We start from the raw sequence: 13,937 nt of genomic DNA on the forward strand, positions 1-13,937 counted from the left end.
TGGCAATTCCCACTGGGCGAGTATTATATTGCTTAGTAGGGCCAGGTGGCTTTGGGCCCCTTGACCTTATGGGATTTTTAATAGTGTTTAAATTCAGAGTGTCAATCTAGGAATTTTTTAGCACATGCACCTTAGCACATGTTTAATATGTTCGTTTAAACATATGTTCATTTTTGGTTTAGCGCAATTAATCTTCTTTTTCTAATACTTACTTTGTTTACATACAATTTAATTGCTGCTTATCAATCCTAAACTCTCTACCTTAGCGCAGTTGTTCCCAAAAACAATTTCTTTACACAATGGGAGGTGTCGACCGAGCCGATCAGGCGATGACATTTTACCCGGCGATGCGAAAACAACAAAAGAAGTACTATAAAAAGATTTTTAGGCATCTCCTTGAACAATGTCTTTGGAACGCCTATATCCTTTACAAAGAAAACACGAACATACCTCTTGTTCATTCGGACTTTATATGGAAGGTGGCTGAGCAGATCTTTATCAATCACCCGACGGCATCAGTGTCTGCTAACAGACACGGACGACGCTCTGTTGACGTTGGGAATCCAGAGCGCCTGACAGGTCGTCATTTTTTGGAATTTGTACCGCCAACCGCAAGAAAGTTAGCGCCTACCAGGATGTGCGTCGTTTGCTGCTCCAAGAGGGATGAAAATGGGAAAAAAGTCCGAAAAGAATCAAGGTACTATTGCCCAGATTGCAATGTCGGACTTTGTCTATTTCCTTGCTTCAAAGTGTTTCACACTATGGATGTGTATTGAATTTCTTTCTTTGACTAATTTCTTTATTTTTCATTGCTTTGTTGAATAAAATTATATTATTGATTAATTATAATTCATGTGTTTGTGTTTCAAATTTATCACACCTGGAATGTCTACTAGAGTCTTGTTTTGGTCAGGTTTAAGTAAGTAATTACTAAGAATTGCAGGCCTATAATACATATCACCAAATTTCCATGAAAAAAATTGTACCGCTTTTGGTACGTAATTCCAGACAGAATCATACCAGGGAGGTTAAGGTGTGGGTGTTAGCACTAGGATTAGATCAGTGCCTCACCAGCCAATTTATTCAGTGCAGCTTTCTTTTCTTTATATATTTGAGAAGTGTTGCCTGATGCAACATGAATGCCTGTGTAGGGGCATCCCCGACATCTAAAGGCCTTGTGACAACCGTGAATAAAACTGAGTCCATGAGCAAAGACTAGGGGCCAGATTCTCGTAGTTTGGCGTAATTTTGTGCGGGCGTAACGTATCCTATTTACGTTACGCCTCCGCAACTTAGACGGGCAAGTGCTGTATTCTCAAAGCACTTGCTCCGTAAGTTGCGGCGGCGTAGCGTAAATAGGCCGGCGTAAGCCCGCCTAATTTAAATTTGGAACAGGGGGGGCGTGTTTTATGTAAATAACTTGTGACCCGACGTGATTGACGTTTTTCATGAATGGCGCATGCGCCGTCCGTGGAATATCCCAGTGTGCATTCCTCCAAAGTACGCCGCATGGACATATTGGTTTCGACGTGAACGTAAACGACGTCCAGCCCCATTCACGGACGACTTACGCAAACAACGTAAAATATTCAAAATTCGACGCGGGAACGACGTCCATACTTAACATTGGTACGGCGCATGTACGCCTCATATAGCAGGGGTAACTTTACGCCGGGAAAAGCCTAACGTAAACGGCGTATCTGTACTGTGTCGGCCGGGCGTACGTTTGAGAATTCGCGTATCTAGCTGATTTACATATTTCTAGGCGTAAATCAGCGTACACGCCCCTAGCGGCCAGCGTAAATATGCAGTTAAGATCCGACAGCGTAACAGACTTACGCCGGTCGGATCTAATAGAAATCTATGCGTAACTGATTCTAAGAATCAGGGGCATAGATACGACCGCCCAGACTCAGAGATACGACGACGTATCTCCTTTGAGAATCTGGCCCTAGGAAAACTATATAGCAATGTCCATCAAAAATGATATCGGAATCCAATGACAAAAGATGTTGCCAGGGTTGACAGGCGTCACAGAGTATATCTTCTGAATAAAAGTGATGTGTCTTAAACACTCTTACCAGAGATGTTGGACCACCTGTCAGTGACAGAGGGTCAATCAGGCTTATAGGTTCCCAATGGGTGGATCGACAGGATATCCAGAGGATTTGATGGAACTCCAAACATTCATGTGTGGGTCCCAATGGCAGAAGCCAGAGATGAAGACAACTGGACCTGATAGCGCATGATCGGTACTCAGTCTACCACAGATATTCTGAAGGGCTCCAGTAACCGAACAACTCCAGGATACTCCAAAAAATACTCAGTAAATACGGAGCTATTATAACCGCCCTGGGGTAATTATGGTAAAATGAAAACCTGTCAGGTGATTTTTCAAACTCCTGGAAAGTTCTGTGGTTTGTCACGTGACTCAACAGACCTGTGTCTTGGTCCTTAAGATTTCTGCAAATGCTTCAGGAGAACACAACAAAGGTCCCCCAGCTAAACAATAGTCAGGACTCCATAACGATTAAAGCCATAAAGTCTTTTAAGCTGGATGCAGCAACTGTATTTGTAGAACTGCTGTCTCCTATGGCAACTAAACTTTTGACTGTCAATAGAGATCTATACATGTAACACACAGTAACCCGTTAGATCGCCTCTCACATCTCACAGTATCCCACTGTAGATCTTCACTCACTGAGCTCCCAGTCTCTCACTAGACTTTCAGATCCCAGTTGTCACTGGATCCCCTGAGCTTTTCCACAGCTAACCCGCTGTATATCCAAAAGCAGCACCCCCGCTAACCCGCTGGGTCCCTGGCTTGGCACTCTGCTGAAGCTTTCCCACTTCTTCACCATCCCTGGCTGGTGAAAAGGCTGCTCTGGTACTTCTTCAGACTTCCATACACTGGCCTTTAATACCAGGAGTGGTTGTCTCTTGGTGAAAACTGTTTCCCGCTTTACCTCTGGCCTTAATGCTCTCTTGCCCCTGGCAACAGGAGTGGTCAACCCTTGTGGCAACTGTTTCTCCCTCACCACCGGCAATTATTCGATTCCCTGTCTGAACAGCCGTCCAGGTGGCACAGAGCCCCGATCACTGACTTCCCCTCGAATAAATAGGCTCTCCCAGCAGGCCAATTGGCCAAAGGAAGCCTGGCCAATTGGCTGAGACAACCTATCCACTCCTAGTCTGAATTCACTATGCCCCTGTCATTCTAATGCCACCTAGTGACAGAAGATAGCGTTGCATCAGATACAGAGTTAGGGAAAAGTTCAGTGGATCCCACTAAGAATTAGCCATGCTAGTTATCACCTAGCAAACTAAATTTGTTAGCAACCCTGCCTACGACTAGGGTGCTCATTAACACTATAGGTGTGGTAATGAGCTTTTAGGCTGCTTTAAAATTTTGTGTCTGTGTGAAAGAGCCCAAACACTCCAAACGAATAACAAAATATCAAGTGCAATAAAAGTGTACGCCTCCAAATATAAATGTGAATAACATAATATGAAGTGCTGAAACAAACAGTGGAACTCCGTGAACCAATCCAATCTGTAAAGCAGTACGTGAAGGAATATGTTTCCCTAGATAAGGCCACCACCTTTAGGCTGGGTTCACACTGATGTGAATTGAATGTGGGTTGCCCCACATCCAATTCGCATGACAGGAGATTGTGACCGGCTCTCAATGCAGAGCGAATTTCAGTGTGTCTTTGGCTCCATTTCAGGTCCGAATTCAGGCAAAAATTTGGGCCTGATTCCTCCCTGAAACAGAGAACAGGGATGCACCAGACCCCTGCTGTTAGCCGCATCCGTACACAGTGTGAACCCAACCTTATTGCCTTTTGTGCATTTTTTCGCCCTAAAGTATGAACCTCATCACAAAGGTCAGATAAGCACACCTTCAGAACATAAGTCCCCCAGTCTGGCAGCTGTAGCTGGAATGAATACTCACAAAATATCGATCATGGAACTTCTCACACAGCTGTCTTCAGCAAATCAGCTCAAAGATCAACCCAGCCAGTGCAAGCAGATCACCACACTCCAATGACTATCTAGGTTAAAAAAAAAAAAAAAAAACAGAGGGGAAAACATAGCGTTTCACTGCTGAATAACTAACTTTAAAAAATAAAATTTTTAAATCACACTCACATGTAATGAGAAGGGATCCTTATGTAAATCCTATGAAGAATCGCTGCTGCACTCAGTAGGGGTTGTGTGGTCCAATGGATGGGTGAGAACTAACAGCCTGTATACAGCCTCCTCTGTCCTCACTCGCTCAAAACTCTGCCGGGAGAAAAGAGGAGGCTGTCTGCAGGCTGTTGGTTCTCATCCATCCATCCAGTGAGCAAATAACAATTTTTAGTTCTGTGGCTGAGAACAATTTTTGCCTTTATAACCACAGTTCCATCATTTTCTCTTGCTCCAGTTGATTTCTATACTTTTCATTTGGTAAAGTTTATCATATATTACATGATATTTTATACTTCAGACTGAGAGAACACAAAGCAGTTTTATAATTAGTCCCATTTATGAAAACATTACCCAGAAATGTCAGAACTTTGCAAGCCAAATCGGCCAGGCGTTGGAGTCTGCAAGTCCAAGCATAAAAACGTTGTGTTATTTCAAAGTTCATATGACATACTTTTCCTTATTTTAAAATAAATTTGTTTTTACCATTTTTCTGAGCATATATATTTTTTTTTTTTTTTTTTTAGGTACATGTCGCATAATCCAAATGGATCTTGATGATAACTTCTTAGAACTGGATGAAAGTCATGAAAATGAGGTGTTTTATGAAGAAGGAGAAACTGTCAGCTTTAAATGTAAAACTGGATATAGAAACAGGGATGGACTGACAGGAACATGTACTAAATCAGAAGCAAAACAACCAGCTGAATATACACTGACTTATCCTACGTGTACACGTGAGTAGCAATTTATTAAATATTACATTTTGTATCATTTCAACAATATATAATGCATGTAGTGTGTCTGCAGATGATGACAGCCATATTCACTCTTAGAACCAAATATATACAAAACACATTACATCGTGCTTTGCCCATGAAGATCCTAATCAAGATCATAGTAATCAAATGCATTTTTCTAATAAGAAAAAAAGAACAGTTACACAGTAAGGCCCCTTTCACATGTACGGATCCCGTGAGGATCCGTACATGTCTCATCCGATTTCTCAGCGGGGATCGCTCTGATGATCCCAACTGAGCCGGCAGATGAGAGGGTGGTCCCCACATTTGAATTACATACCCCCCGCACGGCCGTGCCTACTAGCTTAGGAGGGTTGTATGTTTTTCCATTATCTGTGCTCCTTTCTGATGATCATGTGCTGGTCGGAGTGGAGGGAATATTTCTTCAGTTTCGGGCGCATGCCCATTCAGCTTTGCTCGTGTGTTCTTCTGCCTTGGCTCAAATCCTGGCCAGCCGCCTGCCTATCTTCTTGCCTTCCCTGGCGGAGTGATCTTCCTCCGCTCCCCACCCAGTAGTAGCCGAGGCCCGAAGAGTAAGACTTGAGAGGATGTGAGGCGGGCGGCGACGGGCAGAGAGTCGCTGATTGTTGCCATTACTAGTAAAGAAAAAATATGTCCCCAGATTTCATTTAAAAAATCTGGTCACCTTATCTTAGGCCTCATGCACACATGCTGTACAACATGAAAACTGGATCTATTTCCTCATCCCAGAGCCACAGGTGCTGTATATGCCCCTGGACACAGACAGTCTGCATGAGTTGAAGGTCAGTACGCATGCGTGTGTTAAAGCAAGTACCGGTGTATACCCGCAAACAGTCACTCACACCTATTGATTTCTATGGATGTACCCAGCACCTGTGGCTTCTTGGCAGGGAAATATACCCAACGTTTATATTGTACAACCCCATGTGTCTATGTACATGAGGCGTAAGGCAGATTAACTAAAGTATTTGAGAATTTTTACAGTATTACATGTTTGAAGATTCACTTAAAGGGGTTGTAAAGCTTCATGTTTTTTCACCTTAATGCATTCTATGCATAAAGGGGTTGTAAATGTAAAGGTTTGTTTTTTATTTTCTAAATAGGTTCCTTTTAAGCTAGTGCATTTTTGGTTCACTTACATTTTCTTTCGATTTCCCTTCTAAATGTTTTTTTTCTTTGTCTGAATTTTTCACTTCCTGTTCCTCCTCAGTAAGCTTTCCACCATCATCCGAGCCATTCGCAAGCTTACTGAGGAGGAACAGGAAGTGAGAAATTCAGACAAAGAAAAAAAAATTTAGAAGGGAAATCGAAGGAAAAGGTAAGTGAATCAACAATGCACTAGCTTAAAGGAACCTATTTTGAAAATAAAAAATGAACATTTACAACCCCTTTAAGGTGAAAAAACATCCAACGATTAGCGCCCCCCAGCCCGTTTACTTACCTGAGCCCTCGAAAGCCCCGCGTCGTGAACGTGCAGGCTTCTCGACCAGGCTTTTTGGCTCTTCTTGGCTAATTCATTGGATGATTGATAGCAGCGCAGCCATTGCCTCTCGCTGCTGTCAATCAAATCAATGATGCGACGTGCCAAGGGCGGAGCCGAGTGATACAGTCGGCGGCTATAGCCTCCGTCTGTATCACAGGAGCGCGCCCACAAGATAACCCCTTTGGGAGAGAGCTTCCCATGAAGGGGGTTAGCTGATGTGGGGAGGAGTCGAGACAGCCGCCGAGGGACCCCAGAAGACGAGGATTGGGGCCACTCTGTGCAAAACTAAATGCACAGTGGAGGTATGACATGTTTGTTATTTTATTTATTTTTTTAAAAGGAACCTTTACAACCCCTTTAATTTATCCAGTCATGTGAAAAGAAAATCTCTGTTTACTGGCTGATCGAAAAAAAAACTGATCTGATGTACACAGAATTTAATAATTGAAGTAAATCTTAAGACATTTTATTGTTTGAACAATCTCAAATACTTTAGTAAATTAGTCTCACTGAGTCTAGGTCAGAGGCCTGTCATCTGTGTCTGTGGTTGGTCTTGGTATCATGCCAACAAGATTATGGGGTTGATTTACTAAAGGTAAATATACTGTGCACTCGCTCCAGAGCTTAGTAAATGAGGTAAAACGCTGCTTTGCAAAGAATAAATCGCATACAAGGAAAATAAAAAACTGCATTTGTGTTTGTACATGATGATAAAAACCAGCAGAGCGTCCCCTCAGATCTAGAGCAAATGCACCTAAAGTGCACTTACAGTGCACAGTATTTTTTACCTTTAGTAAACCAACCTCCCGTCATTTATTTTAATTGTTTTCTCAAGGTTTGTATTTAAATAGTAATATATACAAGGTCAATAGCTTGGAAAGATTGGATTTGTATAGTAGCCTTATTTATAGAGTTATAATTCACAGTACACATTCATCATGTGTTGGGATTTTTCTATTACATAAGTACAACGTTCAAGTGTAGGCTGATCTTTGTTGTTGTTTTTTTATTAGAATAATCTGCGGCGTGAAGATTATATGATGTTACTTACCTACATTTAGAAAATGTTTCCATTTGAACAAAGCAATTATTGGAAAAGAATCTTGGAGTTTTTCATCTGAAGGAAGGACTTTCATATGATATGTACAATGATGGATGAAGAAATTATTACACAAATTAGTTATGGCATTAAACAGATTTGTTCACATATTTTGCCTTCACTGTGTGGATTAAGTTTGCGTGGAAACAAATTAATAAAGCATTGTGCAGTGACCTATATTTACGGCCATACAAAAATTGTGCATTTCACACAAGTCATTAAAGTCTGGTATTGGTTTTATACAGTCGTGCAGATAAATAACATTTTAACCAATGGAAACTCAACTCCTTGCACATTTATTAAAGCTATTCCTTACTATTCATTTCTATTGGGAGAGTCAATTTTTTGATAAGGTTACACTTAAATGATTTCTGCATTATACAAAGGTCCTCTGATGTACAGAACATGCATGGTCTAAGGTCACAGGCGCCTGGGTGCAGAAATATTTCTGGCACCCCCACAAGGGCATGGCCATCTTACTAACTCCTCTCCTTTACAAATGTTTCTATGGCAACGACTCAAACCTAGAGATGCTCCCCTAAGGAATCTTTGTTACCCTGGAATCCTCCCATAATCTCTTAACAATAAACAAAATACAGAAAGAGAGTACTCTAATAGGCATGTGCAAAAGGAAAAAATGTGTTTAGTTTAGTTTTAATTCGTTATTTAATTTATTTCATTAAGTTAGATTCGTTACATGTGTTAAATTTGTTTTCGACCGGATTTTTCGAAATTTGGTCGAAAACGAACGAATTCCAAAAATATTTCGATCGGATTCGTTAATATTTCAATCGGATTCAAAAACAAATTCTATTCAAATCAAATTCAAAAACAATTCAGTTCGAAAACAAATTCGAATGAAAATTGAAAGCAAATTTGAATCAAAATCTAAAAAATATAAATCGATTTCTAAAAAAGAATACAATAAAATAGAATATAAAATAATAAAACAATAGAATGAAAATCAAAGAATAGTAAAGAACAGAATTGAATTTAATAGAATGTAATCAAATACAATAGAATATGACCTGGCTTCTTCTATCTATCTTCTATCTATCTTCCATTTTCTAAAATTCGATATTCATACAGAATGAACTCAAATTCAAATAGTAAAATATTAGAAGAGTAGAATAATAAAAAAAAAAAAAAAAAAATATATATATATATATATATATTTCCTGGTCGTCCTACGGCGGCACACAATGGGTTAAGCTCCCTTCTAACCCCTAAGGAAGAAAGAACTTAAACAAGCAGTGAGACAAGTTAAATTGATTAATTAAGCGCAGTGAATCCACCTGCCTTGAGCCTATAAACCGCCCCCAAGAACACACACAGACGTATTTTTTTCTTTCTTCTTACCTGAAAGTACAGATGAAGAAGGCGTGAGGCAAGTGCTCACACCCGGTGCTTCTGGGTTCCTGAGCTAAGGGGCGGCCGTATACCGGGTGCTATCCTCGGTCCCTCAGCCTGCACCCCAACATCCCCCGGCCCGGCAAGAACGTGATCCGGAAAGGCCGCCATGTAATCCCCCGTCCTACGACGGTTAGATGGATGCCGGGGGTGTTTGCGCTCCATTGGCCGGAAGTCGCCGCAAGGAGCCGCGCAGATGGATGACGCACTTCCGGGACTCCGGAATTCGCATCTACGACCGGAGGGACGGTGAGCGCCGGTAACGGCTCCAATTCATTATGTCTTTACTGCAAAATGTATGATGGGCTGATCGCATTACTTTGCTGTATATACGGCCGGGTCTGAACTCTGGGGGAATCTCAGGGCGGCCGCGTCACTTCCGGTCCAGGGCTACAGGTTATTTCTGACCGGCAGGGGTCTGCTATGGCTGCACTCAGCCTAGGCAGCAGATTCCTTGGCCGGTCAGAGGTGAGAGCATGTTCCCTATGTTATGTTTATATACATATATTTATAGTGCTGTTACTCAGGTGGGGGTTTTTCTCTTTCTCCCAGATGGCTCCCTCTGGAAAAGCCAGGAGAAAATCCAAGCACAATGTATGCAATAAATGTGAACAGCCCCTACCGGAAACATATTCAAATGACACCTGTGCATCCTGTTTGAATCCACCTGATAATGCCAGTTCATTCCTGTCATGGTTTAAAGGGGAAATGTCTAGCACATTTAAAGAAATTAAAGACTCTCTGGTATCCAAAAAGAGGAAGCGTAGTACCAGAGATATATCCCCAGCCGCATCTAGCTCCTCATCTGGGGAATGTAGTGCCTCCTCATCCGGTCAGGAAGTAGTGTTTGAGGATCTGGATGACGATTTATACTTATTGCCTAAGGATAAAATTCCTAAATTGCTGTCGGCGGTAAAGGACACTATAGAATCTTCCAAAGATGTATCCGCTAGACCGAAAAAGGATCAATTGTATTATTTTCCTCAGATCCCAGATATGAGATTTCCTTTCCACCCCATTCTAAGTGACTGGTTTAAAAAGGACTGGACCAACCCTGACAAGAAATCCGATGCGGGGACCCGCTTTAAATCTTCTTATAGGTTGGATTCTAAAGTATCATCCGAGTGGAAAAAATCCACCTAAGCTTGATCTGGCGGCTGCTCGGATGGTCAAGAAATCTCTGTTTCCCTCAGATGAATCCTCCAAACTGTCTGACCCCTTGGAACGAAAGGCAGATGGCTTAGCCAAAAAAAGTTATCTAGCTGCAGCCTCCACCGCTAAAATTGCGGCTTCTTCAGTTCCGGTAGCAAGAGCACTAAGGGTCTGGCTGAGTCAATTGTCTCTGGATATAGAAGACGGGGTCCCTAGGGACTCTTTGTTGAAGGGAGTTGACATGATGAAGTCTGCCGCAGAATTTTTATGTGACGCTCCTGTGGACGTTCTAAAATTTTCGTCCAGATCCCTCGCCTTATCCAATGCGACCAGGAGGGCGCTTTGGATAAAGCAGTGGATGGGTGACTTATCTTCAAAGTTCAGTTTTGTTAACATGCCTTTTCACCCTTCATCCATGTTTGGCCCTCATCTGAAGGATATTCTCAAGTCTTACAATGAAGAAAAAGACGCTACCTTTCCCTTGGAGAAGAAGAGGTCTAGTAAGCCGTTCTATGGAAGATCCAGATACTCCCCAAAAAGGAACTATTCCTTTCGTGGCAGAAGGCCATATTATAGGAAAAGGCAAGATCCAGCGGCAGCCAAGAAGCAGCACTTCAACAAACCCAAAGAAGCCTGACGCCATCAGCGCCTCTCCTCCAGTGGGAGGCAGGCTGAGGTTTTTTTCTCAGGTCTGGCAAAAGACGTCATCAGACTCCTGGGTGACGGACATTGTCACAAGAGGGTACTCTCTGGAGCTGAATTCTTTTCCTCCACAGAAATTCATGCTCAACAAACCCTCCAACCCAGTAGTTCTAGAGTTGGTGGAAGAGTTCATAAAAAAGCACGCTCTAGAAAAAGTTCCAGATCAGGAGAGGTTCCAAGGTCTCTACCCCCCGATATTTCCAGTGCCCAAGGCCTCAGGAGGATGGAGGCTAGTAATAGACCTCTCTTACCTAAATCAATTCTTTGCAAAGTGCAAATTCAGAATGGAGTCAATTCGGTCTGCCATTGCAAACATAGAAGAGGGAGACTTCCTGGCGTCAGTCGATCTTCAGGACGCATACTTGCACATCCCTATTCTAAAATCACACAGGAAATATCTACGGATCGCTCTTCTCTTCAATCACCAGATTCTCCATTTTCAATTCACTTGCCTACCATTCGGCATTACCTCGGCACCTCGAGTCTTTACAAAAGTGGTAGTGATCCTGACTGCAGCTCTGCGCCTACAGGGGATATGTGTAACACCCTACCTAGACGACTGGCTAGTCAGAGCCCCCTCAGAAGTTTTGTTAAGGCATCATCTTCACAAAACCCTTCAAATACTGGACTCTCACGGTTTTATTGTGAACATAAAGAAGTGTTCTCTGATCCCTACTCCAATCATTCCCTACCTTGGGTTCACAATAGACACCCTTCAGATGAGGTTGTTCCTTTCACATCAGAGGGCTTCCAATATTCAACAGACAGTGCAGGATCTTCTACAAACCAATCACTGCTCAGTAAGGAAGGCGATGAGGGTCCTAGGTATGATGACATCATCCCTGGAAGCTGTTCCATGGGCCGGGGCCCATTTCAGGATACTTCAGGACTGCATTTTGTCCCAGTGGAACAGGAGCCAAGACTCTTTGGAGAAGCCTATCAATATTTCTCCTGTAGTGAAGAAGGATCTCCTTTGGTGGATGCATCCTCAACGCTTCCTGTGGGGCAGATCCCTCAGGACTCCGATTCAGACGGTCCTCACCTTGGATGCCTCAGGCTTAGCCTGGGGTGCTCATGTGGGGGACCTTTGGGTACAAGCAGCCTGGTCTCGGAAGGAGCTTCTAATGTCGTCCAACTTGAAAGAGCTTACGGCAATCAGGAAGGCGCTCATCCATTTCAGGTCCGAAGTCCGAAGGCGGTTCAAGTTCAGTCAGACAACTTAGCCACAGTTTTTTACCTGAACAAACAGGGGGGAACACGAAGCCCCTCAATGCAGAGGGAGTGTGCCCGCATCATGCTCTGGGCAGAGGAGAATCTTTTTTCCCTGACGGCCGTTCACATCAGAGGTGTGGACAATGTGAGAGCGGATTGGCTCAGCAGGAATTCGGTCCTGCCGGGAGAGTGGGAACTGAACCCTTTGGTTTTCAGAAAGATCACCTCCATGTGGGGGTTGCCCGAATTGGATGCAATGGCGAACTTCCAGAACAAGAAACTTCCACAGTTCTGCTCTCTATCCAGTGTGGGGAACCCACTGGCGATAGACGCCCTGTCGATAAGCTGGAGGAGGCTTTTCATCTATATCTTTCCTCCGATTCCAGTGATCCCGAAAGTACTGCAGAAAATTCGGGACGAGAAGGTGAGAGCAGTAGCAATCCTACCATTTTGGCCCAGGAGGGCATGGTTTCCGCTAGCCTTGAATATGGCAAAGAGTCAGGTCTGGAAACTACCCATCCAGAAAAACCTTCTTCTCCAATCGGGGATGCTCCATCCAAACCTCGAGAAACTCCAGCTTGCGGCATGGAATTTGAACACAGAACCTTGACGGCTCAAGGCCTATCTCAGGAGGTTATAGCCAACCCTTTGGCCTCTAGGAAGCCTGCTACCCTGAAAGTCTACAGTAGAGTGTGGTCCCTATACTCGGCCTGGTGCGCCAGGAGCTCATCTTCTCCTGAACAGGTAGCATCTCTGTTGCAATTTTTACAAGAGGGCTTCCAAAAGGGGCTGAAACCGAACACTCTGAGGGTCCAGCTGACCGCCATTAATTCCTACCTAAACGGAACATTTTCGAAAACACCTCTCGTCAGCAGGTTTTTCAGAGCCATTAAGAAGATACGACCATCCTTCCATAAGCCGCTACCAGCCTGGAGCTTGCCTTTAGTGCTGAAGAGGCTAACGTCACCTCCCTTCGAGCCTCTGGAGAGTTCATCCTTAAGGTTCCTCACTTTCAAATGTATCTTTCTGGTAGCAATTACATCCGCCAGAAGAATAAGTGAGCTTCAGGCCCTGTCATCCAAAGAACCCTATCTCAGGTTGCTTCCGGATGCGGTTGTCCTAAGAACTATGCCGGGTTTCCTTCCCAAGGTCTCCACCTCCTTGAATATTAATCAAGAAATTGTCTTGCCTGTATTTAAGGATGGTTCTGAAGATGATCTGCACCTCTTGGATGTAAAAAGAACCATCTCTGCTTACCTACAGAGAACCTCGGAATTCAGACAGTCTGAGGCACTGTTCCTACAGTTCCAAGGGCCAAACAAGGGGAAAAAAGCAAGTAAATCTTCACTGGCAAGATGGATTAGGGACACCATCAAGCACTGTTACCTTTTTAGAAGGCAAAGATTCCCCTCTTCTCTTGAGAGCTCACTCTACAAGATCTACAGCTGCGTCCTGGGCTGAGAAGTATCACATTCCAATGGACCAGATCTGTAAGGCGGCGACGTGGGCTTCACCGAACACCTTCATAAAGCACTACAGAATCGATGTAGTATCGTCCGAGGGATCGGCCTTTGGCTCGAGAGTGCTTCAGGGTGCCTTAAACCATTGATATCCCTCCCTTTCTTTTTGCACTGCTTTGCAAATCCCATTGTGTGCCGCCGTAGGACGACCAGGAATAGGAAAATTTATTCTTACCTGAAATTTTCTTTTCCTGTAGTCCGTAGGCGGCACAGGTTTTCCCTCCCATTAAAATGACTCTATTGCTGCATAAGATACGTCTGTGTGTGTTCTTGGGGGCGGTTTATAGGCTCAAGGCAGGTGGATTCACTGCGCTTAATTAATCAATTTAACTTGTCTCACTGCTTGTTTAAGTTCTTTCTTCCTTAGGGGTTAGAAGGGAGCTTAA

General features: G+C 43.4%; 1 protein-coding gene across 10 annotated transcripts in view; it reads left to right on the forward strand.

Moving 5' to 3' along the window:
• LOC120946232 (complement factor H-like) overlaps nucleotides 1-13,937 on the forward strand; it is a 3,139,400-nt gene that overhangs the window by 865,677 nt on the left and 2,259,786 nt on the right. For 2 of the 10 annotated variants that reach the window (XM_040361063.1, XM_040361062.1), the window contains 2 exons: nucleotides 4,719-4,928; nucleotides 7,470-7,877. The exons of the other annotated variants lie outside the window; for them this stretch is intronic. In XM_040361063.1, the coding sequence (XP_040216997.1) occupies nucleotides 4,719-4,928; nucleotides 7,470-7,474 (215 nt within the window). In that variant the 3' untranslated portion in view covers nucleotides 7,475-7,877. Of the gene's footprint in view, nucleotides 1-4,718; nucleotides 4,929-7,469; nucleotides 7,878-13,937 lie in introns of those variants that run through there. 10 annotated transcript variants of the gene reach the window in all.

This window comes from Rana temporaria, chromosome 7 (genome assembly GCF_905171775.1).
Source record: "Rana temporaria chromosome 7, aRanTem1.1, whole genome shotgun sequence".
Classification (NCBI taxonomy): domain Eukaryota; kingdom Metazoa; phylum Chordata; class Amphibia; order Anura; family Ranidae; genus Rana; species Rana temporaria.